The sequence below is a fragment of the Perca flavescens genome, chromosome 2 (assembly GCF_004354835.1).
Source record: "Perca flavescens isolate YP-PL-M2 chromosome 2, PFLA_1.0, whole genome shotgun sequence".
Classification (NCBI taxonomy): domain Eukaryota; kingdom Metazoa; phylum Chordata; class Actinopteri; order Perciformes; family Percidae; genus Perca; species Perca flavescens.
Genome location: NC_041332.1, coordinates 27,248,657 through 27,276,251, shown reverse-complemented (window position 1 = coordinate 27,276,251; position 27,595 = coordinate 27,248,657). Strand labels below are relative to the sequence as shown.

Here is a 27,595-nt window from a genome sequence, read left to right as displayed (position 1 = left end):
CGCAGGCCTGCTGACAGTGGCACTTCAGCAGAATGTTTGCCCTTTCCTCAGTCCTTTGATGTGACCAGGTCCTGCTGTGATAATGAGCCCTGTGCCCTGCCGCAAGGTGAACATCCTGCAGTACGCCCAGGGCTCTGCCAGAGCAGCGGCCCAACCCCCACCACTCCTCCACACACACACACACACACACACACACACACACACACACACACACACACACACACACACACACTCTGCAACTACAACAGTGGAGGAGCCGACCACCACTTAGAGCTGATAAACTTCCACACAGGATAGTGTGGAAACGATGACAACCCTTCATGTGGCACAGAGACATTTCAGAGGTATATGCACAGTACATCCCAACCACATTACGGCCTGACAATATGGCTGAATATGGTGATTAATATCACGTTTTTTTACCAAGATATTACAATATGGAATATGCATGCAAAAATAACAAATATTCAAATAAATATTTAAAGCACGTAAAAGAAAGTCTGTTGATTTTCAAAAAAAAAAAATTCTCCTGTCAGTAAATCCCTTGAAAAGACCAAAACCAATAGTGAATTGATCATACCTACAAGTATTTTCTGTGTAGCTAAAGCCTGAGCTTTTTTTCTTCCTGCCATAGACCATCCAACAACGACTTTAAAAACTAATTAATGAGCCAAAGCACAAGCTTAAATGCCAAAGCAGCAGCATAACAAACTGCACTGTAGTTTATTTTGAGTAAGTCTGCTGCCGTAAATACTCACGATAGTAGCACAGTATTCATTTGTCGCAGAAATAGTCCACAGCATAGGCACTGTGTACTCCTGCAGTGCCCAGGAGTTTTAGGATTTTTTTTTAAAACATTTAAGTATATATTCATGATTTCTTTTTTTTTTTTTTTAAACATCTACATCTTAACATCTTGTTCCTAGTAGGAACAAATGGGCTCGGGACCGAGAGCTACAGACAGGCTTTTGTAGTATTGACTTATTGAAAGAACGGATTAACATGTTGCTGGTTTTGGTCTTTTTATGGGACTTGTTGACAATTACAAAAATACACAATACCAACTATGTTGAACTGATATGTATAACATCAGACACCCAACACTCTTCACACATGTAAAACAAAAACCTCAATTACAATTCTTTGTTACAATTTGCCTAGAAACAATCATTTGGACGACAGTAAGTTATTTAGTAAAACAGTTACACTAAATTATCATAAACAAGCTGCACGATGATTTTACCAAAATTCAGTATACACAATTACTGAACTCCTGCCCAACCCTATACTGCAGCTTTTAACTTTCATGAGCTGGCTGTTATCATAGTGCTTTACTGTCTCTTCTTAACTCACTGTGGCTTAACGGGGAAGAAAAACAGCAACTGGATAATTTTTAATGTTCTGTTGCTCTTCCCTCAGTTTTTTAATAGCTCCGCGACATATAGAAATTAAGAGTTGAACACTTTAAAAAGCGGATAATGTCTTTTCATCTGGGGCAGGCATATTTCACACAAATTATCTCCTTTGCACGCTCAGAATGTCAGCATGAGAGCTAGCGTGATTGGTTTGCTTGGAGCACACGCTCTTCATGCCAACTGAAGGATGATGGGTAATCCACCTCGTCCTATTCAGTTGTGCTTGGTGGTGGTGGTGGGTAAGAAGACAGTCAGCTGTTAATAGCTCCTTTGTGTTCATATGAAGCATGTATGTGATAAATTCATTAAACGCGTGGTTACTGCAGCCTGATCCCTTCGCCATGTACCCTGACCATATTTTACAGAATGTCTTTCCTTGTTCCATGTTAATACAGTGGTATGTGTCGGTTATGCGTGGTTAATGTAAAGTGTTTGACACGGGGGTGTAACGGTGGTATTTAGAGGAAAGCGCCAAAAAGTTTAATAAAGATAAATTTGTACTGCAACTTAGCAACTAGAACCCTAACATTGCATATGTGGTACATGCGTGTCTTAGTTATCTAAGTAATTCACCGAACACCATTATACTTTAAGTTGTGATATCCTTTTATACCTTTTGTGTTTTTCCCTTTTTTACCAACTGGCCTCAGCCTTCATTGTCACCGCTTCTGTTCAACTTTTGGACTCTTGAATAGCATGCAGGATTTATGACTGAAATGAAAGAAGGGGGGAGAAGAGAGATTGGGATGGGGGGGCTTCACAGATGTAAATGTCTCTCCAGGGTAGGCTTTTCCTGTTATTCGCAGCCTCCTCCACTCCTGTCCCTGTGGTTGGCTTTGCTTGTTCGTCTCATTACCCTGGGCGCGTGGCGCTCCTTTGCTTGCTGGCGGCCCGTCTTTCTTCTCCATTAATTGGGTTTCGTTACATTAAGCCCCCTGGCCGATGGGCCATCCTACCAACGTTCCATTTTTAGCACTCCACTCGAAGCTGGTGGGGCTCAACCCGCTCTGCCAATGGTAATTGGTTATTTATTTAAGCTTCCTCAGGTTGGTCTCCGCTGGTTTTGGTAGAGGTAGGGGAGGAGGGGAGGTACTGTCCCTTGTAATCTTCCGCGCCGTAAAGCTGCTATGGGAGAATGTTTGCTCACTTTTGTTGGGAAAAGGTCAAACAACTTGCACACAAACACACCTGAGAGGGAACACCTGGGCTGAGGGTGCACTGGGCACACCCTTACTTCATACTTCAACTTTCGGGCATTTACAGAGGCTTTCCATCTGTAATCTTGCTTTCTTTATGATCACATTGTCAGTGGAAACAGTAGCCAAATATGGTATTTAAACAGTCAGGTGGGTGTGTGCCAGTGATTCACAGTTGTCTTTAAATGATTCCCTTAGGTGATTGGAAATATATAGCAAAGCCTTGATGATCCTGGTTGTAATCGCAAAACAATTTCTTGCCCTCTCTTTTTTCCTTTTTCTTCTGTTAATATCCTGGGCATTTTTTGGTGCATCCATTTCCTCTAGAGTGCCAACGATCCTGTGAGTAGATCAGGTTGGGTTTTGGGGTGAGAAGGGCTTTTTAGTGAAAAGATTTAGCAGCATGGGAATCCATAGCCACCACTTGAGCTGCCATCTCCCCAGCTGTTTGTGAAACACCTCACATGGTTTCTACACACTAGATTGTAGCTGCAGGCACGAAGAGTCCTCATTGCATATAAATTACAAAAGTGGGAAGTGATTATTATAAAATTCCCGCTTTCCCTTTTTTTCCACTCCACTCTGCAGAAGTGGTATAATTGAGTGGAGTACAAAAGCCGTGCTGTGAGGGGAGAGAGGGAGAGAGAGATGCTAAAAAGGCAATATTGCAAGGATAGTTATTGCACATACCACATAGACACACGTACAAACACACACACTCATGCTCAGAAATCATGGCAGGATGCTGGTGGAATCTGACAGAATACAAGCTCGGAGACACCGGCGGGCCGTCAGAAAAAAATCCTCCCTCGGTAAAAAAGAAACAAAAACGAAACGTCCCATTTCCCTTCCCCACCCCCAATTTCAGACAGCACGCCAAGTCACTGGCTTCCCGTGCTGAAACACACTGGAGTGTCTCCTCCATGGAGGGCTTCCTGCCAGCTCCAGTTCCGCACAATGAATTTCTCTTAAAACCACATCTGAGGGGTTCTTTAGAAGGGCCGGCCAAGCCTGGATATGAAATTCCAAATGGAACGTTTTCTTTTCAATCCTCGCCGCCTCTCCTCTTTCGCTCTCCCTGAAAAATATGAATAGAGAGATCCTAAGCCTATTATTTCTCCTGTACAATAAAGGAGACCTACAATATGGCCGCCCTCCATGGCAACACTGCTGCTGCTGCTGCTGCTGCTGCTAATGGTTTTTAGAGTCAGGATGGGGGATGAGAGGGGGTCAAATTGTAGTGATGTGCCGTGACCCTCCTCACGGTTGTGGTCACTTGAGTGTCTCCAACTACTTCCTCCAGGAAATTGGTAAAAGGGTGTCGTGCTTTTTGTGTGTAAACTTGCCAAGAGCTGCAAAGTGGGTGCAGCAAGCCAACAAGTCTCCACCTGGAAGAATTAAAATGGTGCCTCCGTGACGACTGTTAGCATGTTAAGACTTACTTTACTTAACAGTCAAAATGTTAGTCAAAGCGTTTTATTTAACCCCGATACAGTTTCCCCATCATACTGTATGAATGTTCAGAGAGATGTAAAGATGTAAGATGCCTAAATGACAATTCATTGCACTTACAAGAATAAACCATGGTAAGTTATGGCATGCAGTTTATGTAAATGTGAAGCCAAATAGCCATAAGTTGCATATTGGTCACAGAGGCCTGCATGTTTTTCTTTGGTGGATTTTTGCCACAATGGAGGCAGTTTATTAAGAAGTTGAGAAAAATAGGATTTGACAGCTGTAACTGTGAAAAGCACAAAAGAGGGCTTCTTTTCTATGGCGGAAGCATCTAGCTTTCTTGGGTGCTAAGGAGTCAATCACTTTTTTTTTGTTTGCAGTATCTCGTAGTTTGTGTGTGTGTAAAAAAGAATGAGAGACTAACTTTTGTTTCCGCTTGCTTTTTCATTTTTTTCTTCTCTCTGCTACAAATTGGAGAAGACTTCCAGCTAAAATGATAATCCCTTAAGTTCTTATCTCAGTCCCACAGGATAACAAATGGGAGTAGAGAGGCGTAAAATAATATAGGCGAGAATGCTATCAGCCCCTGGTGGAGTAGGCATGTTCCAGCCACCCTAGTCCGGGTTAGCTCTCATTTAGGGTTAGCAGCCCTTACTAATAAGCCCTCCCCTCAGTAGGATGAGGTCTGACACTCCCACACTCACAGATTATCCCATCACAGATTATCACCTTTGACTCTTGTTGACCGGGGTCAAAGAACCACACTCACCTGGGCTTACGTGAAAAGCCTCTGCATCATGGCTGAACTAGTTTTCAGGCAGGATTTGTCTTGTTTGGAGGCAGTGTGTTGCAATCTTAAACGCTACAATGTGGACTGTGCTAGATGACGGCGTCTGATGCTCTTATCTAGAGAGGAATTGGGAAAGAAATTGGCCCTGGGAGATGAGTTTCCCATCCCGATGAAGAATCGGATGCAGATGATGCGTCATGTGGCTGAGGATATGGAGATCTTTATAGAACACACATACTGCTCTTTGTGTTCCCGGTTAGGACGTTCCCAGAAGGGAGGGAGAGGGGGGGTCTTAAGTTGAGACCGGTGCCAGTCTGCGAGAGGTTCTCGGGAAAATGCAGACATTCCAGCCGTTGTGTGTGTGTGTGTGTGTGTGTGTGTGTGTGTGTGTTTTTGTCACCACTTAGCACTGCAGGAATGTCACCTTGGCAGACACCTCACTACGACTACGAACTGAGATCTAATAAAGAACGGTCCCTTGATTATATGGTCTCTTCAGAAATGTATGCTCCTACTAAATTTAGATGATAATCTCCAACAACATTATTAATCAGATGACTGTTCTTGTGAGAGCATCTGATTACAATTTCATGAGATTCTTTGATTCAAAGCTTGTGGGAGCCGTTTGGTGTAAGACGTGTCTCACCCAACAGCGAACCGATGTCTCTCCGATTAGCCATATATCCTGTGGAGGTGATATTTTGACTCCAGCTCTGCTCCGGGCTCAGATTGTGAATAGTAGAGCATGGCTAAGCATTGCCATGTGTTCATTGCTGCTGAAGCATGTAAGCGCTATTGGCTGGGGGTTGGGGCTGGGGATTTTTGGGCCTGGCTCGGCCTATTTTAGTTGTCAGGAGGCAGGTCTCTCTGAGTCACCGGGGATGGGGGGTCTGTGGTCAGGCCACTGTTGACGTGATTACCGCTGTATTAAGTACCGCTGCAGACATCTGTCTCACTCGCGCTCTCTCTCCATAGCCAACCCCCTTCTCCTCCTCCTCCATCCCTCATCTCTCCTTCCCCCGGCTCTTGCTCTGTAATGAACTCCCCTTATTCACAAGCTAATGACTGCCTTTGATCTCCCGCCTAAGACCTCTGCTCTAACTCTACCCAGCGAATCTCGCGTTTCTCTCCCCTCTCTTTGCTCCATCGCTTGCTCGCTCCTATTTGCTCCAGCTCCATTTCTCTCTTTTGCTGTTTCAAACATGCCCATGCACTGTTTTTGACTTGTTTTTCCTCCTTCCTTCAGGGAATAGGGTTTTCGGTCCTGCTGACCTAGGCTTAACAAAGTTTTGAGGTGCTAGGATCAGGCTACTAAAAAGATATGGATTTAATTTTTTTCATGACCATACTATTAAGCTTCACCCACATCTACCAGTGGGAATGGGGCCATATTGCGCATGGAATAATGCAGTTGAAGTTCATGTTCATGTCATCCCTCTTTCATGATGTAAAAATCGTCTTGTATTTTTCTCCACAGTCCAACAAAGTCCCCGTGGTGCAGCCGTCCCATGCAGTCCACCCACTCACCCCACTGATCACGTACAGTGACGAGCACTTTGCCCCAGGATCCCATTCTGGTCTTCATCCCCAGGATATCAACAACAAACAAGGTAGAGACCAAGCAAACAGATCCCACCATGACAGCCTCTACAACAACCGTGTGGCAGAGGGTTACACTAATAGATCTTTGTGGATGATCCACGTTCCAAAATATTCTGGATGTTCTTGTCATCCTTTTGCTTTATAAAATCAAAGTAGTGGCAATATTTTCAAAAGGGCCAACAACTCCTTTTCTTTTCATTTATCATCTGAACTACTTTAGTAAGAAAAATAACTACTAATTATAGATGAATGGATCCTCTTTTTGACAGTACCAAATTTCTTTTTTCAAATTTTTATTTCAACTGGCATTCAAAAGTTATTTCATGTCACCCACAAATAAACTGGGGTTAAACAAGGTTACTACAACCCTTGTTTATGGTGTGCAGATTTCAGTGGTGGAATGTAACTAAGTACATTTACTCAAATACTATATTTAAGTACAAATTTCAGGTACTTGTACTTTACTTGAGTCTTTTCTTTTCATGACACTTTCTACTTTTACTCCACCACATTTCAGAGGGAAATATTGTACTTTTTACTCCACTACATTAATCTGACAGCTTTAGTTACTAGTTACTTTACAAATTAATATTTTTGCACACAAAACACACGTAGTTTATAAAATACAATGTTTTATTATAAATTAAACTACCCAACAATGTATTGGCCTACAAGTAGAGACAGAACGGATCAGAACTCAACAGATTTTTCTGCATTGAGTACTTTTAATACTAAAACTTTACTTTTAAGTACATTTTCCTGATGATACTTACATACTTTTACTTAAGTAACATTTTCAATGCAGGACTTTTACTTGTAACAGAGTATTTTTACAGTGTGGTATTAGTACTTTTACTTAAGTAACGGGTCTGAATACTTCTTCCACCACTGTTTACGGTTGCACTGCTACAGGTCATTTATGATCATCAGATGAAAAATTACACAATTTCAGAAACAATAAAAAGTTACATAGAGTTTAGCTCACGATGCATCCAGGCTGAGTTACCGTATGCAACACTTGAAATCCAGCGATGCTTCTGTAACTTATTCTCTTATTGTAAATGAATGATTTTCTGTCTGAGCAAAACATTCATGGCAACTGTATGACCTCCCGGTAACCATAAAGAAAAGACCTTTTACTGCAGCAGGTCTGTTAAAAACACTTCCGCTTTTGTCCAAAGCGGCCCCTAGAATCAACACAAACTGAAAGTTACAAATAGCCACTTTAAGTAAAGGATCTGAGTACTTCATCCACCACTGTCACATCTAGAAATAAAGTGTAATTGTATTCAAAATATTACAATAATGCTGAACGGTGCACTCAGTCTGAATTCAACTGAACCACTACCTGAGTTATATATATATTTTTACACCCCTTTGTGGCAACATTGTCAGGAATCAATGGAGACGGAAACCAAAATGTGTCACAGCAAAGTCATCCTTTCTATCAGCTCTTAACATGAACTCATTTAAAGCAGCCTGTGGGACGGCGCGCTGAGCTCTGCTGCCCTCTCCCTCTGCACTCTCTGCCTCTCAGAAACAACATCAAGCTACAGCTCTGACAGCTGCAGAGGAGCTCCTCAGCAGTTTGGACGAGCTCCTCAGCCCCGCGCAGCTGGAGATTTTGGCAACTTCTCACGAATGCGAAAAGATGTGGGCCCCGCCATAGCTACGTCCCGCACCTTTTCTCTTCTCCTGGCTTTCTTCTCCCGCGGCTGCCAGTTGAAAAGGAGGAGAGGGATCAGACAGGATGTAGGCGATGATGATGATGAGGCTGGGAGGTTCTGAGGGACCGGCTATAAATAACAATGTAGAACTGAGCACAGCGTAGTGAGATGAAGGGAGTGAGACATATGAAGAAGCTGTGCTCCACATATGTCAGAGGAATCGTGCATCAGACACATTTTTGTTGAATATTCTTTTTCAAGGAAGCAGGAAAGAATTGTGTTGACATGGAATTGAGCACTAAACACACTGTACGAGAACAGAAATTTGTTGTCATGTAGTACAGTTTCTGAAGTGATGCTCTCCATTTTACTGTTTGTGTTGGTCTTGTCCATAGAGATCCACTAAATTTCTAACAAACACTGAAAAGCAGTAAAAGACCTCTGGTTGTCTTTATTTTATTTATTTATTTTTTTTAACTATATGGGATGTTTGCACTCGCAGCTCAACAGAAATCCATGTCCAAGCGATCCAGTTGCAGAATTAGCTGCAAATGATTTCCCCAGGCATATTCGTGTGTGTGTATACCAGTCGAGCTCAGCTGAAAATCCTTTAAAACGGAATCGCTCTTATTCCTCTCTCTCTTTCCGTCTCGCTCTCTCATATCGACCATTTGCTGCTCTGCCTTCCTTAGTGGGCTCAGACTTTGATCTGCTCGTTAATTATGAAAAACAATCATGGATTTTCTCATTATGAGCTCTAATATGCACAGGGCCGCAATGCAAGATGGAAGGTCGAGCAGAGGGGGGCTTTGAACATTTTACATTAAAACCTTATATGTATACTGTTTAAAAAAAAAAAAAAAAAAGATATTACATGGGAACACTAATTTGAATATATATATTACTTCCAGGTGAAGCGTGTTAGTGTTGCTTGTTTTGAGAGGAAATGCGAGTGTGAAGCCTTGTTGGGTGTCAACGGGAACGTGTGACTAGGGGAGTGAGTAATTAGGCACCTTAGGGCTGTGAGTGACAAGGTTAACACGCTGGGGCTCTCTCCGCCTCCCTCACCGCCTCACCCCTTGCCTCCTTCCCTTCTGCCCTCAGGAGGGCCCTCAGGAGTGTTAGGTGGTGGATTAGTTGGCAGGGGGTAGTGCTATGCGTGCTATGAATCCAGCGCTGCAACATTGGCTTTGGAGATATAAGCCCCCTGCTCGCCCTGCCTCTCTGAGGAGAGAGGCCCCTTCAGACCACTGCCTGGAGAGAGAGAGAAAGAAGAAGAGAAAAGATAGAGGCAGGGAGAAAAGGCTGGCTCCAGCAGGGATTAGAAGATGCTGCTAATCTGGAGGCATTTGGCCTGTGTGTGTGTGTGTGTGTGTGTGTGTGTGTGTGTGTGTGTGTGTGTGTGTGTGTGTGTGTGTGTGTGTGTGTGTGTGTGTGTGTGTGTGTGTGCGTTGCACTTGTATGTGTATGAACAGTATTATTACTCTAGTATCAGATTATTACTCGCTCTGTTCTAAAATGAAAAAACAAATCGGTGTCAGACAAGGAAAAAAGGGACCCCTCAACCTTGAAACCCAGCAGGAGCAGGCAGGCTGAAGATGGAGGAGCTTAGTATTGTAGATCCACCGACAGTTAGTCCAAGTCAATCCCGTGTCTACAGGGAAAGCTGCAGCCTCTGCCACAAAGAGGAAGCCTCAATTAACCAGCTTAAAGACGGGAAAATATGATCCTTTTCCTACCAATGATAACGTGAGGTCAAGTAGCGCGTTCCAGCCCGACACATGCCGTGTCCTTTACTCGTAGTGAAGCAGGATGGGAAGGTGGGAAGGAGTAATAGATTTTAAAGGAAACAATCTTAACTCAAGGTCCTCCATAGTATTACAGTATACAAAAGTTATGACTTAAATCAGAAAATGTCTCATCAAAGAATATGCGCGATGCTAACTTTTGGTACTTTTGTTTGTATATGATCGGTTGTCTTTTATATCGTTCAGTTTTTTTTTAATGCTCATCCTATTTAAATGTTCTTTGCAATGTGTTTTTAATGACCTTAATAAAGACCACAGGCCTAAACACAATGGTCTCCCAGTAAAGCCGTTCTTTACACTTCCAAAGTTGCTGTAGTTTTGTCAGAGACCTGACTTTTGGCACATTGATTCTCAGTGCTACACATTTCGATTGGTACTTAGGATCCACACTATCCAGACATATAAGTGAAAAATGTAACCTGCATACTTGTGTACCATTTGTTGTTTGTCTAGGAATGCCAAGGCATCACCCTGGACCAGACATGACCAACTTCTACTCCCTGTCTCCTGGAGGTGTCGGACAGATCACGCCACCGCTGGGCTGGTGAGTCAGACAGACACAAGCATGCACAGTTGATTCATATAAACAAGGAGCAATTACTATCCTGTCTCTTCACATCGGATGCACAATGACACGGTGCTGGCTTTGTGTACTGAGTGGAGCAATGCTGGCCTGTAGCAGCAGCAGCCTACACAGGGAGGTCTGCCTCTGGCTGTTCCTGCTGTTACTGCTGCGGCTTCAGCCACACCGCTCCTCTGTGTGCCCAGCACATGTCAAACACATCACCGCATACAAGCCCCTGCATAACCATATGGCTGCTTAACCCCCCATCAAAGCTTCCTGGAAGCTCTTTGCTCTCTGAGCGTCACTTCATGTTTGTGAAGTACTTTTCCTTGCCACTGCCATTCCTGCACTTTTCTTCTTCTTCTTAACATTATCTTACCCTCGTTCTCCTTTCTAAGTATCTCTTTTTTGATGTCAGCGTAATGTTTGTAAAGACAGGGCTTTAGACATACACTGAGTGAAGCCAGATGTAACGTGCAGGATCAGGCGACCGTTGAAGCTCAGTCAGTCTTCTCCTGCTTTCCTCCTCCTTAACTCTGAATACCTAGGGTATATTAGCCCATTTTTCTTTTTCGATTTAGGAACTTTTGCCCACTTTACCAGCTGAGGAACCAAGTCCTACGTTTGGATTCTTGTTCATAGTTTGTACTCAACGACAAGTCCCCGGGACCGAGGAAGCGTTGTGTTTGCAGTACTAAACATTGCTGATCAGTACATTTCATGCTCCACAGGAATCTTTTGTTTCTTTAACAAACATTTTGGAAACCCAGAAACCAGTTGATTTAAAAAAAACAAAATTGAACAAAATGGTAAATGGAGTTACAGACATTATGGACCCACTGATGGACGGATGACAAGAAAAAGTCTACTATTTATTATTTCAGAAGAGGAGTCTCAAAGAGTTGGAAACGGTGACCAGGAAAGAAAAGCATATCTAAAGATATCCTGATGTTTAGCAGAAATGGATATTCAAAGCAGTTGTTTTTTTTAATACTGAAGACCGCAATAACTTTCTCTATCAGTTCCTCTTATTTTGCCTGATCTTTACTGTTCTTGAGGTGCAGTGAGAAGGCATACACAAGCACAACTAATGGAAACCTGTAGTTCCCGACTTTATGTGTTACCATAGTTCCATGAATCATTGGACACACAATAGTAGACGGCAAAACAAGTATGTAAATTCCCATGTAATCATATAAACCAGTGGCACCCAACCTTTTTTAAATTGTGACACCCCCCCCCCCCTCCCCCTCTAATACAAACTAATATGTCCTTGTGACCCTCTACTCTAATATTGCAGGAAAGAGGTATCTTTTTGAATATTAAGCATTTACCATCTAACGTCAACCAAATAAATATGTGTGGATGGATTTCTTTCCTTGTTTGTGTACGCTGTTGCAAGCGTTCACCTACGATCACTTGACATTTAGTGGACCCTTTCCATGCTACTGTACTTCTTCGTCCTCTCTAATTAATCAAAGCCTGCTGTCTGCTGTTATTGCAGGTTCTCACACCACATGGTGCCCGGCCCCCCAGGTCCCCACGCTACAGGGATCCCCCACCCGGCCATCGTCAACCCACAGGTCAAACACGAGCCTCCGCATGAAACAGACATCATGCACATGTGAGTCCTGCAAACACAAAATACTTTCATTAAACACTACGCACACTTTAAAAAAATTAAAAAAAAAGAATCTCTGTTCCTCAGTTTTCTGAGATGATATACTTCCAGGTATTTGTCACTCCTCCACTACAGTAGGCCATTGCTGAACAAACCCTTAGTCAGAGCCTTGTTCTCATTCCCATGATGTGAGCAGATAAGCAGCGAGCTCTACTGATAACAGGCCTGTGCTTCATGTGGCCTAAGGGATCACAACACCCTTGCAACAGATACAGGTCCTAGATTAGTGCTCGGATGAACAGAATTCACATCCCCAGTGTGTGTAGTGGTGAGTGCCCTAAGCGCCCTGAAGTCATCACTGATATTTCCATTATTCATGGCCAGCCCGGCACCAAGACTGTACTAGTATCGAAAAGGTTGTTAGAAAGTAAGTCAGGAGTTGGGAGTAGGGTGTCTTCGAGTGTGCAAGTTTTGAGCATTTGGCTTTAAGCGAGTGCCAACGTGCTGTGGACGAGAAGGTTTGGTTGCCATTACTGGTGAAGTAATCTCTCCGCATGAAGGGCTGCGACTGTGCAACTGCACATGATTAAAGAGGCAGGGGCCCATGGCGTGGCAACTCCTCTCACGCTGCCTCCCCACTGGCTGAGAGCAACCAGACCCTCACTGCTTTTGTCGCCATTGCGGCACCACAATTTCCCTTCTCTGTTGCTTTGCTTTTCATTCTCTCATTTTTCTAACTACTTTGTTTCCTCCTCTTCTTTACCTCCATCCATTTTGTTGTTGTTTTTCTTCACAGGAAACCCCAGCACGAACAGAGAAAGGAGCAGGAGCCCAAAAGACCGCACATCAAGAAGCCGCTAAACGCCTTCATGCTCTACATGAAAGAAATGCGTGCGAATGTGGTCGCCGAGTGCACGCTGAAGGAGAGCGCTGCCATCAATCAGATCCTGGGACGAAGGGTAGGTCAAATGGTGTACACCGATCTCGTTCTCTTGGTCACTGTCATTTATTTTGTTTTGATCGAGTTAAATCACCAAGAGATCACAGTTCAAGCCACAGCTCTAAAGAGTCTGCATGGACTGACTTCCCAGGCCCAATTAGTTTAAAAAGTACAAAGCTTCCTCTCTCTATTAACATACAGTCTTTTATGAACTAGTTGTGATTATTGTCGTTAATGATTGCCCCAGCCAATTACTTCCCTCTCAGCAGCACAGATACAGACTGCCTATCTAACTGACATTTAATCAAATTGGCTTTAATAAAATATGCCTGGATAATGGCACAGTTGGAAATGACAAAATTTGTTCCTTTTGAGGATTGGGAAAAGAGTGGAACCACAGAGCCATGTTAAAAGCCTTAACGAATAGGCCTAGCGGTTGAGGCAGCCAGCCACAGCAAAGCCTAGCTTGTGGCCCGCTTGGGGTAATTGCTCGCTGACATAGTTTGAATAAAAAGCGCTGCTAAATTGGAACCAGTGTTTTGATATGAAATCAAAGTTGTTGTTTTTTTCCTTCACTTCTTCTCCTTCCCTCCCTCTGACTCTTGTGCATGTTAATCTCTTCATCATGTGTCCCCGTTCTTCAGGCTCTCCCGTTTATCCCCCCTTTTTTTTTTTTTTCTTCACCAAACGTTTGAAAGTTAAAAAGATTTTTTTTCTTCTTTATACCAAAACGCCAGCACACTACTCTCTATGCAGGGAACATGCAAGTGCATGCCAGTAATTGACTGTATGCTATTTTTTTCCCCTAATCTCCTTTGTACTGAAACAGTGGCATGCTTTATCTCGGGAAGAGCAAGCTAAGTATTATGAGTTAGCCCGCAAGGAACGGCAGCTCCACATGCAGCTCTACCCAGGCTGGTCCGCTCGAGACAATTATGTAAGTATCAACAGAACAGATTGTCAGAGGTGCGCGTGCGTGCGTGTGTGTGTGTATGTTGATTTATGTTGTTTGTTTATGTCAGCGTCGCATGAATTGTTCTTTAAATGGCACACAATAATTGACAGGCACACTAATTTACTCTAGTCAGCTCCATGCTAATGGGGTCCATTTGTGCACCCTTTGTTTCAGCCTAATGTGTAATTCATAACACTGTGATTATATTACCATCCGCAGTAGAATGGATTCTAGTATCATGGACATTATTATTGCCACAGTGAGTGAAAACTGCCTGGTAATGTTTATGCTGGTCTTTGATGTTCCATATCAGCATGGAGCTTTGGATGTAAAAAGCACCTGTTAGGCTGAGTTGAGGAGGCTGGATCATACATACAGCATTCAGCAGCAGCAACCTTTGCTCCTCTAGCTGCCCATTTTGTTTGTGAATGTGGGAGGTCCAGCTGGATTTTAAGATGCAGTCTGTTGTTGGCGTACATTACAGTGTGCATATGTGTTTTTGCTTGGAAGTTGTCAAATCTGTCTCCGAGTATGTGGCGTGTATGAAGTTGTGTGTGAGAGAGAGAGAGCACCAGCCTTTATTAAAAGTGTGGCTCCGGCACTCACATTCACTCCACCACCAAAGTGCTTTGTGGTGTTTATCTGCCTCCCCTCGGACACCGACAGCATCCCCCCCTCCTTCTGCCTCCACTGCTCCACTGCCAAAATGCCTCGCTGAGGGGGAAACAGTTCCACTGCTCTGCTCCCAGTGAAGCACAGCACAGTTAAAGATACACAACATCAGCTAGTGACAGTCAGCCCAGTGCCCATTTAATTTCCAGCTTTGTTAGCACAAACATATTTGACAGGTAGGAGGGGGAAAAAAAAGTAGCGGAATGGCTTTCTACTTGGCATACCAAAGAGATGAATGGAAACGATATGTTTAACGCAAAACATTTCTTACAAGCACTAAGTATTTTGTATCCCTGAGAGCGCTGTTCTGCGACCCCTCCCAGAAAACCAAGTCTTCTACTGTACACAGGCAGCACATCATGCCTGGAAACACCCAAAATAGGTAATGCACTGGCATGGAGAGCGTGTAGCATTCAGAGTTTTGCTGTGTACCCCCTCTCTCATCCTTTCTCTCACCCACTCTCACTTAGTCTGTCTTCTCCCCTGTCTGCCGCAGCAGTAGAAGGCAGATTAGCTCATGAATAAGTGGATTAGCAGACTTTGCAGCAGGAAACCAAAGTGCTGCTCATATTTGACTAGAACGACTCTACGCTGCTATCTATACCTATAGTCTCCCCCCTGGGGATTTAGCATAAGCTATAAATCTTTACACACTCCCACCACCTCGCTGGAAAAAGAGTGGCACTCTTCACAGTCATTGAGCTAGACTAGCCTAATTACAGTGAGCATTTTTAATTGCACTTCATGTAATATTTGTCATTAGAGGGACTTCAAAGGCAGAGAAAATATGGTCACAACCGCAGGACAAGCTGCCTCCATTCGGTAAGGATGGTCACTACTCAATAAATGCCTTTTAAAATGTATAGAAAGTAAGTCATTCAAAACCAGCTAAAAGCAGGTAGAGCACACTTAACATCAGCTCAGACTCTTGCTTAGTCCGTCCCTCTCAGCGTGGCAGTTTGCTGTGGAGTCCGGAGTCCAGGGGATGCTAGTTGGATGCCCTGCAGGGGATGAGTGAACATGGCAGTCAGCAGCAGGATATCAGAGTGGTCTAGTGAGCGTGAGTGCTGGAGCCACACTTTATGTGTTCCTCTGTATATTTTTTAGGGAAAGAAGAAGAAGCGGAAGAGGGAGAAGATGCAGGAATCAGCCCCAGGTAAGCACCAGTTACTCCAGTTCTTTCTTTCTTTTTTTATTTATTTAATTTGTCTGCTGCATTTTGAAGCTGTGAGTTACACCATCTTTCCATAGACTACATATCATCTTTTACAGTATACTGCTGCATTTTTACTAATGCACACTATAAAGCTAGAAAGAAAAAAAAAAATCTTCAGGGAAAACGCCTATAAAACTGACAAGTAGAGGTATACACTAACCAAAGTAATGTCACCTACTATCCTCATTCTGGCTTCAGTAGACTGGCTTGATTCTGTGCAGGCAGCATAGTCCTTTACTCAGTTTTCCCATAGACTTTCTTTGTATACATCCCACCATCCATTTGTCCCTTGCCTCTCTCTCATCCCCGACTTCACAAATTACACCTACTTTGGGATTAGTCTGTCTATTCTATACGACTACTTACCGACTCTGGGCTTTGCACTATTTTGTTTGCCTGCTGCACTACAGTGTGTCTTTCTGCTGACCTTGTTTAGCTGCGCTTATGGGCCTCCACTCAGTATTGCAACTGTAATCCATTGAGAATTACATTTAAGTAAAATGTCAGTATTTCAGTTTTTTGGGGGGTCTGTACACTGTGTAGGCCAAATGGTCGGTAATTATCTGTGCCGTCCAGATACCTAAAATTTTTAAAAAAAGATGCAATTTTCTGCAGGTACAGGCCAGAGAATGAAAACGGCGTACATCTGAGAATATGGTAAGACAAACCCTCTATCCCCTCCCTGTCTGATCAGTTCAATACATGTCAAGTCTTTTTAAACGGCTAAACACTGACTTGAGAGTATGTACTCACAGACTAATCCTGAAAAGGTCCACCCTAACCTCGCCATAGTCATTGTGTCAGTGGTGTTAAGGCCTGAAGAGGGATTGTGCTTTGTGTGTAAAATTTGCTCAATGGCCTCCGCACAATAACCATTGGATTGTGTGTGTGTGTGTGTGTGTGTGTGTGTGTGTGTGTGTGTGTGTGTTGAATTGGTCAATCCAGTGTTTTTTTGTGTTGAGCACTGGTTGGATTAAAGGTCAGATGTTGTGCCATTATGTTTGTGGCTCATTTCTTCCATCACGCGTTCAGGAAAATGTTCAATAAGAAAGGGGGTTGAAAAATATTGCTTAATAAATCAGACCGCTCATCCACTCAGTGTTTCTAAACATGTACTAAATAATACATCTGAAAACAGTTTTACTAGCCCAGAACATTTTTTATTTATTTTTTTACTGCTAGTGGAGGCTAAGACGTCAGCTCAGCCCCATATGGACTACATGTGTTGTCTCTCTCTGCATCTTAGTGAAGCAGAGCAGATTCAGCAGCTTGTTTGGCAGGAACTTAATGAGATGCCATACCTTAATAAGATTTCATGGTATCTGGAGTTTCAGGGTGTATATAATGCCTTCATAACAAAGGCACTCTGTAGTCGTTTTTTTTATTTTTTATAATATATATAAATGTGAATGAAATATACAAAGATATATTGATTCACATGACATGTCAAGCCCTTACTGAACTGTCACCTATTCTCTTCTCTGTCGAAAGAAGGATTAACGTTCTCAATATGTGGCAAAGGCAACTCTATTTTCAGTTTTCCTTACTCTCTCTGGATCTTTTTGCATTTCTATCTCTCTCCTTCCCTTCCTCTCTGGTAGCATCCTGTTGTTCCGCTCTCTTTCAGCTGCAGCAAAAGCCGGGCAGATGTGACAAATCTGGTCTTACGTCGAAATCGCCCCAACCAGACAAAGGTTTTCCACTTGATCGATTCCTGACCCGGTGGCTCTCTATGAACCCCAAAATTGGGCTGCTTTTCTTTCTTTCTTTTTTTTCTTGCCACAGCCGGTTAAAAGCACAGATAGAGCTAGCGCTAAAAGCATTTTATCTCTGATCCAATAATTAGCCGCGCATAGCCGCAGCGGGATGGACACCCTTGCTGATTCTCAGTGACAGCCTTAAACTAATATGCATAATACCAAGGATACTGCCACAACTCCCCAAGCCCTCAATTTATGCAGATCCCAAAGAGCTGGATTGAGGTTAGCTTGGTGTAGACGCCAAAAAAAACATCTTTAAATGAACTCGTTTGTCTATTTCTTTTCATCTGCCCTCGCCTCTCCCCATCTGTCTCTCCTCCGTATGAAAAATCTGAAAGGGAATTTGGTAATGAGTTAATTTTGAGGACACAACTTGAACACCTTTTTGTATGATGGTTCAAACACAGGGAGCATTTGGTCCATTAGATTTTATTTATAGCGCCTGTACAGTGTAATGAAGAATATTCAGCGTAATAAAGTGAAATGTTCCAGTCTAGGTAGATTTTTATGAAGGGAAAATTGACTTAATACATTTTCATATTAACATATTTTATGGCTTGAGTTTTTCTGCCTGTGAGGCAAACCAGGAGTTGAGTAGTCGAGCAGTGTTTTACGGCCTGACGTTGGTTCTCTTTGTTATCTTTAGCATGTCAAACACTGGGCCCGCCACACAGCTGGCTCTCACCACAGTGGAACAGCACTCCGAGAAGTCATTACTCTTGACAATGTGAAATTAGGGTTCCCGTCTCTTCCCCTCGTCACTCCATGCCCCAGCCCCTTTTTTCTTACACTGACTGGAAATGTTCAGTTCTATTCCTCCTTTCTGCACCCTTCTTTATTTAGGTTCTCCCTTTCTTGCTTCCTCTCGTGCTGTTGGCCTTTTGTCTGACTAAGCCCGCTGATTCACAGCCTTTTGAGATAGTGATCTGGCCAAGACACATACGTGCCCTCGAGGCTTTCTCCCGTTTCAGCCACTGCACATTTTTTTCACAGGGGGGAGACACTCTTAACAAAGGTTGCCTTTTAATCTGGCGAGCGAGGGCCCTGGAGTTGCAAACACTTGCAAACTGCCATAAAACTGCATGTGAGTCTTCTTGCTCCGACCCCTTATGAAGGTGCTCTTTTGTCGACCAGCAAAATGGATGTCTTTACAAGGCAATTTGCCCACACGCGTGTGCGAGAGGGTGTACGTTTAATCACATGAGCCTGAATATCTTTTTAAAAGTAATGCTTCACAATTATTAAAGTCTGCTTAGCGCATTGAAGGTCATTTTGAACTACATGTCCTGGTCCAGAAACATGAAAGAAAGTGTTGTTCAAGCCGGAGCTTTGGTGGCCACTGTCTCTCTCTCTCTCTCTCTCTCTCTCTCTCTCTCTCTCTCTCTCTCTCTCTCTCTCTCTCTCTCTCTCTCTCTCTCTGTGTCAGTCGTGCCCCGGCTCTACTGCCTCTGATGTGTGCAGCCAGAAGTCAGCTGTCAAGACTTTAATGAGCGGAGGAGCAAAGAAGAAGAGGAGAGAGGAGGGCGTGAGTGTGTTAGGGGAAAAGGGAGGGTAAGAAAAGGGCCAGAAGAAAATCCCTCATTCTCTCGAGTTTTGAGTTTACCCAATCTCTCTCAACTGCCACTCATCCTTCAGTCTCCATCCCCCATTTCTTTCCCTTCTCTCTCTCTTTTTTATTTTTTTTATTTGTTGCCTCTCATCTTCACACACACACACAGAGACATCTCAGCAGCCAGCCACACACTCCGGCAGCAATTAGGCAAGATTCAGCGTCTGCCTCTATTTCCCGAGTCGTTTCAATTTGGCACCAAGCCTCTAGGCCACTGCGGCACAGCCCAGTGCCTCCACACCCCGCCTTATTAGTGACCTGGGATAATTGGGGAAGGATTCCGGATTGCAAACCTGACTCTGAGTCTTGCTTTGAGCTGTGCACAGTAGATGAGAGGATGTTTTTAAAACTGTACTTTTTCACACACACACACACACACACACACAAAAAAAAGATGAAAAACGGTTATGAGTAGGAGGTGGAGGAGAGAGATTTTGGGCATAAATCAGAGCGACGCCCCGGCTAATGTTTCTGTGGGTAGGAAATGGAATTGGAAATGTTCACCCCCACAGTCCTCTCGTTCTCTCACTCCCCTGACCTCCACAAAGCCTACTCTGTCAAGAAAAATGACCCTCTCAGCACTTAGTATAAAGACTTCCAGGGTGTGGCAGTATGTCAAACTCTGTGTAATTTAAGTATGCATATGTGGTTTTAGCTTAGAAGTACACATCTTTTACACTGACATGGCTGTCTTATCCTGGCAACCTATTTGGCACTTTAGAGGGAGGTATATCCCTCTTAAGAGTGTCTGTTTACATGTGAGAAAATGAATCTATAGTGCTCCCATTGTTTAGACTGGGGCTTGAAATTTGTTTTGATTGAGTCACGGGCCTATTGTGTTGTGGTTTGGCCAGCTGCAGTAACAGTATGAGGGTCCAGTCTCTTGGCTTCTTGTGATGTCTTCTCCACTTCCTCTCTTTGACTCTCTCCATCTGTCCCCCCCCTCTCAACCTCACCCCTGTGGCTCCTTAAGGCACTGCAACCCCCTCGTGAGATGCTTATCTGTGAATTTAAGGCCCCCAGGTAACACAGGGGCACAGACAGGAAGAGGATAGTGGAGCTGAAGGAAGCAGTGTTTATTTTACTCTTGTCAGTCTGGCCATTGTTAAAGGAGGCAGAACCTCAACTCCAGCTCTTATCCTTTTTCACTCATTTTCTGCCTCTTTACTTCCCTCTTCCCTTGCTCCTCTCCTCTGTCCTGACGGTGAAAATAAGTGGTGGCCTTTGAAGCGAGACCACAGCAGAGGGAACAGTCATTGTGCCCCCCCCCCGGAGCAGCACAGACGGAGCTGTGCGGGGGCACACGGCCAGACTTCAGCTGCCCGCCGGGCCCCCAGCGATGCCGCCTCAGATGTGGGCAACGCCTCCCACTCCCCCCCCGTCCCCCCCGTCCCACACCCTCCTGTACTCCCATAGTCTCACCCACACATGCCTGAGGTTTGGGGTTTTGGTGACTCCCCCTCCCCTTTCCCCTTTTGGCCACAACCAGACCCCGCCCTTCCCCATCTCTCCAATATTTAACACAGACACCGTCCTCCCTTTTTTCTTCTCTTCACCCTCTTAGTTTCAGCCCCTCCTGACTTGACTTGTTAGTTTGTCATAGCCCCTGTGGAAAAGATGCAACATCCCCTGAGCCTGCCTTTTGATTGGAGGTTTTTTTTTTTTTTTTAAAGAGACAATTTCTTTTATGTGGAATGTCTCAGAGCCGAAAAAAGTGCCGACAGTGCAAAGCATTTTGTTTCAAACATCGCTTTGTCTTCCAGGTGCTTTTTCTTTTATTGGCCTGCTCGTTTTATTTTCCCCTCGTGTCTTTAAGAGCGCCGCAGCCACAAATGTATAGAGGAGGAGGCTCCTTTTTAAAAAGGTGGTACCAAAGCCAGGCCAAGGTAACTGCCAAGACACGCCACTGCACCAGACCCTAATCTAAATGTGTGGACAATTATTCTGACTATAGCTCAGAAGTCTGTTAGTCTGAGCCACACTGAACTGACCTCAGTGGATGACGTAACAAAGGGTTGGCACTTAGTGTTTTTTGAATGGGTGAAATTAAAAAAAGGCGGCAGCGGCTTCAGCGTTCATGTCCTCATCACGTTTGAAAGACACTGACTGAAATGTTGATTCTGTTTCTGTCTGAACCCACGACATGTATCAGTTTGTCGTAACTCGTCGTCGTACCTATTAATCAATTGGTCGATGGTCAGAAAAGGAATTGCCAACAATTGGGCATTTTCCTCTTGTAGATGACTTAAAATACAACTTTAGAGAATTATCCAAACATTCAATGGTTTCAGCTGCTTTTCTGGTTTATATCATGTAAATTCAACATCTTTGGATTTTTGACTGTTAAAAGTTAGTGAGAATATTTTTTCTGCCCAGACTTTGACCTGACAGTTGAAGGATGATTCGGGTTTATTAATACTTAGGTGTCATTTTCCTAATTTTGGTCATCATTCCTGTCCGTAACAATAAGATTGTACTCACTTGGTTAATAGCTGGGATGTGATGAGTTTGTTTGATCGCCAAACAAAGTAACTGAAACACTGTTTACACGTACATGGTTATTTTTTACAAACGGAGACATTTCCCTTTGTTTGTGCCCTTCGTTTACACGCAAATGGAGAATTCGCCTCTGAAACCGAGTCTTTCTAAAAACTCCGGCCAGAGTGGAGATTTTTTAAATCTTCGTTTGCATGTAAACTGAGACAAACGGAGGTTTAGGGAGCCGAGAGAGCGAGAGAAAGGAAGTGATTCGTTGCTGTAGTTGCTATTTTCGGGATTCTGATTGGCAAATGTGGGCTTGAGCTTCTCGTTACACTGCCACCTACAGGTTTGCTCTAGGCTGCATTGACGGCATACGGGTACGTGTAAACAAACACTTTTCTGAAAACTGACAGCTGTGCACAATGTTATTTTTGAAAACGGAGAGGTTGAAATGTCCCTTTATGAAAATAGACGGCCACGTGTAAACGTAGCATGACTGAACATGTCTAATCATGTGGCTCACTTGTTTCTAGTGATGTCACCATGTTCCCAGATCTTAACAATTAATGTACAATGTTCTCATAACTGACCAAAAATGATGGCCCAATCTACAAAAATAAGACCCACCAAGTTGAAATAAACTGGATTCATCTTTTAAGATTATTCTTGATGCATCTTTCTTTACTTGCGTTGCTCTGTATCTTCAGTCTCTCCCGCTCGTTTCTCCTCCAAATCTCCCCTCTTTTCTTTGCCATGGTAAAGTCTGCGCCTCAGCCTGTGCTGGAGACACCTCTCTCCAATTGGCTTATTTTTAGAGTAATTTGTCGGCGGTGTTTTCCTTTTTAATGGCACCAAAAGAAACCCCAGAGCTGTGTGTAGGGAGAGAGGGAGCTGAGGAGGTGGCTGGGTGGCTGGGTTTGGAGGTTCGGGGGCTTTAAGGTAGGCGGGCCCCAGCTGCGGCCGCTTTGATTTGGCCTGGGAGGTGAAAGCGGCGATTGAGACGCGAGGTTGGGCCAGTTATCTTAACCTCCCACACTTCAAAAGCCGGCGAGAACTTGTCCAACTCCTTCCCCTCCTCGCTCCCTCCGTCCGTCCCGTAGAGGGAAAGGAATTGGGGGAGAGAGAGAGAGAGGGAAGGGGGGGAAACTAAACCTCTGAACAGAGGAGCGTTTCATTTCCTGCAAAAAGGTCCAGCCGGCATTCCTGAGCACTAAAGTAGAGAGAGGAGGGAGGTGAGGGAGAGGAGGGGTCAAGTTGCTCCTGAATCCCAGTGTTTGTGTCGGCTGGACCTTGTGAAGAGCTGGCCTGGTGCCCCCTACAACCAACCGCCACGCAAGTACACACCCCTGCTGTTACCACCAACCTTTTTTTGAAACTTGCGTGCACATACATGCACACGCTTCTCACCCGCAGCCCCTCAGGGCTCTTCCCCAGGCAGGAAGGCCAGAGCTTTTCATGTCTGCGGTGGGGGAAGGAAAAATGCTCCCCAGGAAACAGGGTGCAGTGCCGGGCGTGCGGGCCGGCTTTGAGATCCTGGGATGAAAAGAGTGAGGGCGGCGGAGGTAAATAAAAGCATCAGGGGCTCTCTCTTTCTCTCCGAGCGCTTTGCTCCTTTCAGTCTCTACTCAGGGTCAGCTCTCCTCGGGAAAGGTGGCCTCTGTCCTATTCCCTTTTATCCACATGTGGTAAAGCTGTGTGTGTGTATGTGTGTGTGTGTGTGTGTGTGTGTGTGTGTGTGTGTGTGTGTGTGTGTGTGTGTGTGTGTGTGCGTGTGTGCGTGTGTGCGTGTGTGCGTGTGTGTGTGTGTGTGTGTGTGTGTTAAGATGCAGCGAGCAGCAGGGCTCAGCCAACGTCTCTCCTACAAAAACACACTCTTGGCTTTGCCGCAAGGGAAAAGCAAACTAATACCGTTTCTTTTCCTTTTTTTTTTTTTTTTTGTCTTCATAAAACATCCATCTTTTTAGTCGCAGGAGGCATCCATCCACCTCTGTCTCTGCCTCTCCACTTTGATCACAGATTCTATTTGATGCTGCTCGGGTCTAAAATAACTCTCCTTGGCTTGTCAATAACTGAAGCTAACTCTGTTATGTTAGCTCAAGCCCGGATCACGAGAGGGAAAAGAACACTTTTGCAGCATGACAAACAATTTCCCCGTCAGGGAAGGGTGCCAATTTTGTGAGAGTCTTGTGAAGTGGATTGAGCAGTCGGGTAACATTTTTTTACAATGCAGCGTCAATCTGCACCTGGGCAGGATAATTACCAGCATATAGTTCCATGAACTCGGCTAGTTTTTAACCAACTGGGTCAATGCGGTGATCCTCCTGTGTGTGCAGAGTGTTTCCTCGTCTTGTTTTCCCATCAACCACCTGCAGCCTAAATGTCAACCAGAAGTTACACAATTGGGTGCTCGCCTTGAGAGAATGAGAGGAGGAATGAGTCAGTCAGGGGAGGGCAAAGAAGAGCGCAGCGCTGCCAGCTGGGTCACGGCAACCACCATGTCAGGCTAGATCAAAGCTAGAGCGGCCCACATCCTGTCACTGACCTATAACCCCCTCTGTAGTTCAGAGCTTTGGCTCAACACTGCTGAAAAAGGCTTTCATTCAATCAGCTGTAACACTACGAAGAAAGAAATAATGATCGATGAAGTAGATGGTAATGACAGGCTTATTTGTCCCTCCCTGAAGTGGGGAGGCATGCCTGCATGATGAGACATGTTTGGAGTCATTCCAAATCGTCTTTTATATGTTCGGTTTTGGTTAACGTGACGTGAATGTGACCAGTGTTTAGGTGTGAGTTGCTGATGTGTTTCTAATCCCCCCCCTTTTTTTTTTTGGTACACAGATGCAGTTACTCGCGTTTGACTGATCCATCTTTTCTTTTGTGCCTGTCTTTTGTTTTTGTTTTCTCTCCAGGAGGAAAACGGAACAATTTCTCCACATGCAAAGCGAAGGCAGCAGCTACGGGCCCTCTGCTAGAGATGGAGGCCTGTTAGATTCCAAGAAGACCCTTAAATCTCCAAACTAAAGCCTCCAGTTCTCAGAGGATTCCGCCCCCCCCCCCTCAACGCATCTCTTCCAACCCCACCTAAACCTTACTCCCCCCTTCCTTCAGCACAGTCACATGCCACCACCACCACCAAGAACACTTCACTGTTTGACTCTACTCCTGCCCTGAGGGCGCCTGCTGTAGAGACACTGAACTAAACTGAACAAGACAATCACGATTAGTAGGAGCACCATCACGCAACCAAACTTCTCTCACCGAAAAAAGAAGAAAAAAAAACACCATCAATTTGATGGCTGCGTTTGGTCAGTTTCCTTTTTTACAATCAGCTTTACTGCAATCCCAAGGCACTGCACTGAAAAACAGCAGCAATTTTTGATGTGCGCACAAACTTCTCCACTGCACCGCCCAAACACCTGTTTCTAAGTTACTGTAAGTTATTTGTCACCTCGGTTCCTTTGTATAGTTCATTAGGCTGACATTCACTCCCTCAACACCCCCGCCCTCACCTCTCCCCCGATTTTTTTTTTGAGACCATTTGGGGTTTCGCCCGACTGACCAAACACCTCTTTTTAGACTGCACTAAGGAAGCCGGAGGAATCTCATCTTGTCTACGAAACGTCCTCAAGACACTAATTTAGTTTGTTGCTGACCAGTTGGTGCAAAAAAGGATCAACATTTTGATTTGCTTTTAATTTTAGACTGAATCTTTTTGTATTTTGAACCCTTGTTTCAATTTCTCGGTGTATATTTTATTGATTTTTTGTTTGTTTTTTTAATGTTTTTTTTATATATATATAGTGGTATATATGAAAATAAGCTTTGGACACAGGAAAGCCATTTTTCTTGTTGAAGCATCTTGCAGAAAATTGAAACTTAAGGCTTCTTTTGATAACTATTTGTAACAAATAGTGACCTCGAGTCTTGCTCAGATGTAAAATAATGCTCAGTATGTGTACTTTTTAAAACTGGATATGTCAATTTTCTTGGTATTTTTGCAGGCAACATTAGGACAAAGGCGAGAGTGATAGCTCAGAGGCCTATATTTTATTGTTCTAAAACATGACAAATGAAGCAGATATATATATTTACCCCAGCACTTGGCAGTCTTTCTTTTATTGCAATGGACCTTTGTCTTTTCTCTCTGGTAGCTAATAGTGTGGTCTTTAGCCATGTTGTTTATTCCATGCAAGCATCTCTGTAACATTTTGATTTTAATGCTCTATTTTAGTATTACTTGATGAATTCCTTTTTTTTATTATCATATTTTGGGTCACTGTCATCTTGGTATAGCATTTTGCTTCCCAAGTGGTCATATTTGAACTGTTTCAACATGTTTTGTTTTTGTAAGAAAAATAAAAAGGCACCATTGGCTCATTTGATCACTTGTGTGGTGGAAAGACCAGAGCTGGAAGTGCCAGATGTAGCAGTCTGTGTGTCATCCTTGGAGATTATAATGTAAGTATGCATAGGCAGCAGTGGTATGTAAGTACTGATGGTGCAAAGCAGGTAAAATGCATTGGATATGACATGTAATCAAAACTCCAAAAGCACACAACGCTTGGGGCTACATTTACACTGTATTATTGTGATAATGAAAAAAGTAACATCATCGTGGTATAAATGTTTGTTTTAAAAATGTCTTTAGACTTTAAAATTCTGTAAAAACTCTGAAGGTAAAAATTGAATTTTTGAAGTAAACATTTTTGATTAAAGAGCCATGATCAAAGGAAAAGTCTATTTATAGACCAATCTGAATTGTGCCTCTCGAATGTCTTCATTTCAAGTAAATCAGCACCACCTTGTGTTCCTGTTGGGTACACAGGACATTTTGAAGAGGCTAAACATTGATGATTCATTCTGTGCACTTCAATTATTTATAAAGCCGCAAATCGCACATCTCTCAAGGTCTCAAACACAGTCTTTACAACACCCTCTATCCTTGGTCTCGATTCGGATCAATCTCACCAAATGCCCTTTTAAAACCCTTGTGTTGTCCTTCGGGTCACGGGACCCGAAGGACAACACTTCCGTACTTTCCGTTTACTTTGTTGAGAATTGCTCTCTAAACCCTGTCTCTTGTAAAGTAAGTAAGTAAAGTTTATTTCTAGAGCACATTTAAACACAGTTTAAGCTGACCAAAATGCTGTACAAACAAGCACTAAGGTGCTGTATTAACCCTTGTTTTGTCCTTCTGGTCACCGGGACCCGAAGGACCACACAGGGGTTTAATGTAATGGACAGGAGCAACAATAGTAGAATTACAATACTGAGTAAATTAAAAGGTTAAGTTTAAAATAAACTACATTAGGTGTAATACAGTGGCCCTCCACTCCAAAATGCTTTTGCTGATTGTTGCTTTACTTTGAGGTTTGAGCTTCACTGTGCGGAGTGATGTGTACGTGCAGAGTTTGACACTAGAAGGCTGTTTCACATTCAATTCAATTTTATTTATAGTATCAAATCATAAGAGTTAGCTCGAGACACTTTACAGATAGAGTAGGTCTAGACCACACTATAAATTTACAAAGACCGAACAATTCCAGTAAATCCCACAAGAGCGAGCATTTAGTGCGACAGTGGCAAGGAAAAACTCCCTTTAAGGAAGAAACCTCGGACAGACCCCAGGCTCTTGGTAGGCGTTAGTCTGACGGTGCCGGTTGGTGGTGTGATGAACAGTGGCAATTATAGTCACAATAAAAATAATGCAACTATGACTAGAAATGGTAGTTGTTGTAGTAGTGCAGGGCGTAGCAGGGTGTAGCCAGGCACGGCAGGGCGTAGCAGGGCGCCTAGCAGGACCACGGCAACAGCTGCAACCATGATTTAGGTGCCACCCT

At 43.8% G+C, this 27,595-nt stretch overlaps 1 protein-coding gene across 5 annotated transcripts in view; it reads left to right on the top strand.

Annotated features, from left to right (window-relative positions):
- The window catches only part of lef1 (lymphoid enhancer-binding factor 1), a 41,355-nt gene extending 16,578 nt beyond the window's left edge, over positions 1 to 24,777 (top strand). Inside the window, exons 4-11 of one of the 5 annotated variants that reach the window (XM_028596897.1) lie at positions 6,334 to 6,466; positions 10,387 to 10,477; positions 12,003 to 12,122; positions 12,916 to 13,078; positions 13,889 to 13,996; positions 15,806 to 15,842; positions 16,518 to 16,559; positions 24,665 to 24,777. In XM_028596897.1, coding sequence (XP_028452698.1) covers positions 6,334 to 6,466; positions 10,387 to 10,477; positions 12,003 to 12,122; positions 12,916 to 13,078; positions 13,889 to 13,996; positions 15,806 to 15,842; positions 16,518 to 16,552 — 687 coding nt within the window. In that variant the 3' untranslated portion in view covers positions 16,553 to 16,559; positions 24,665 to 24,777. Of the gene's footprint in view, positions 1 to 6,333; positions 6,467 to 10,386; positions 10,478 to 12,002; positions 12,123 to 12,915; positions 13,079 to 13,888; positions 13,997 to 15,449; positions 15,843 to 16,517; positions 16,560 to 24,664 lie in introns of those variants that run through there. The other 4 variants (XM_028596894.1, XM_028596887.1, XM_028596882.1 and 1 more) reach the window with 4 other exon arrangements.
- The last annotated feature ends 2,818 nt before the right edge of the window (positions 24,778 to 27,595 follow it).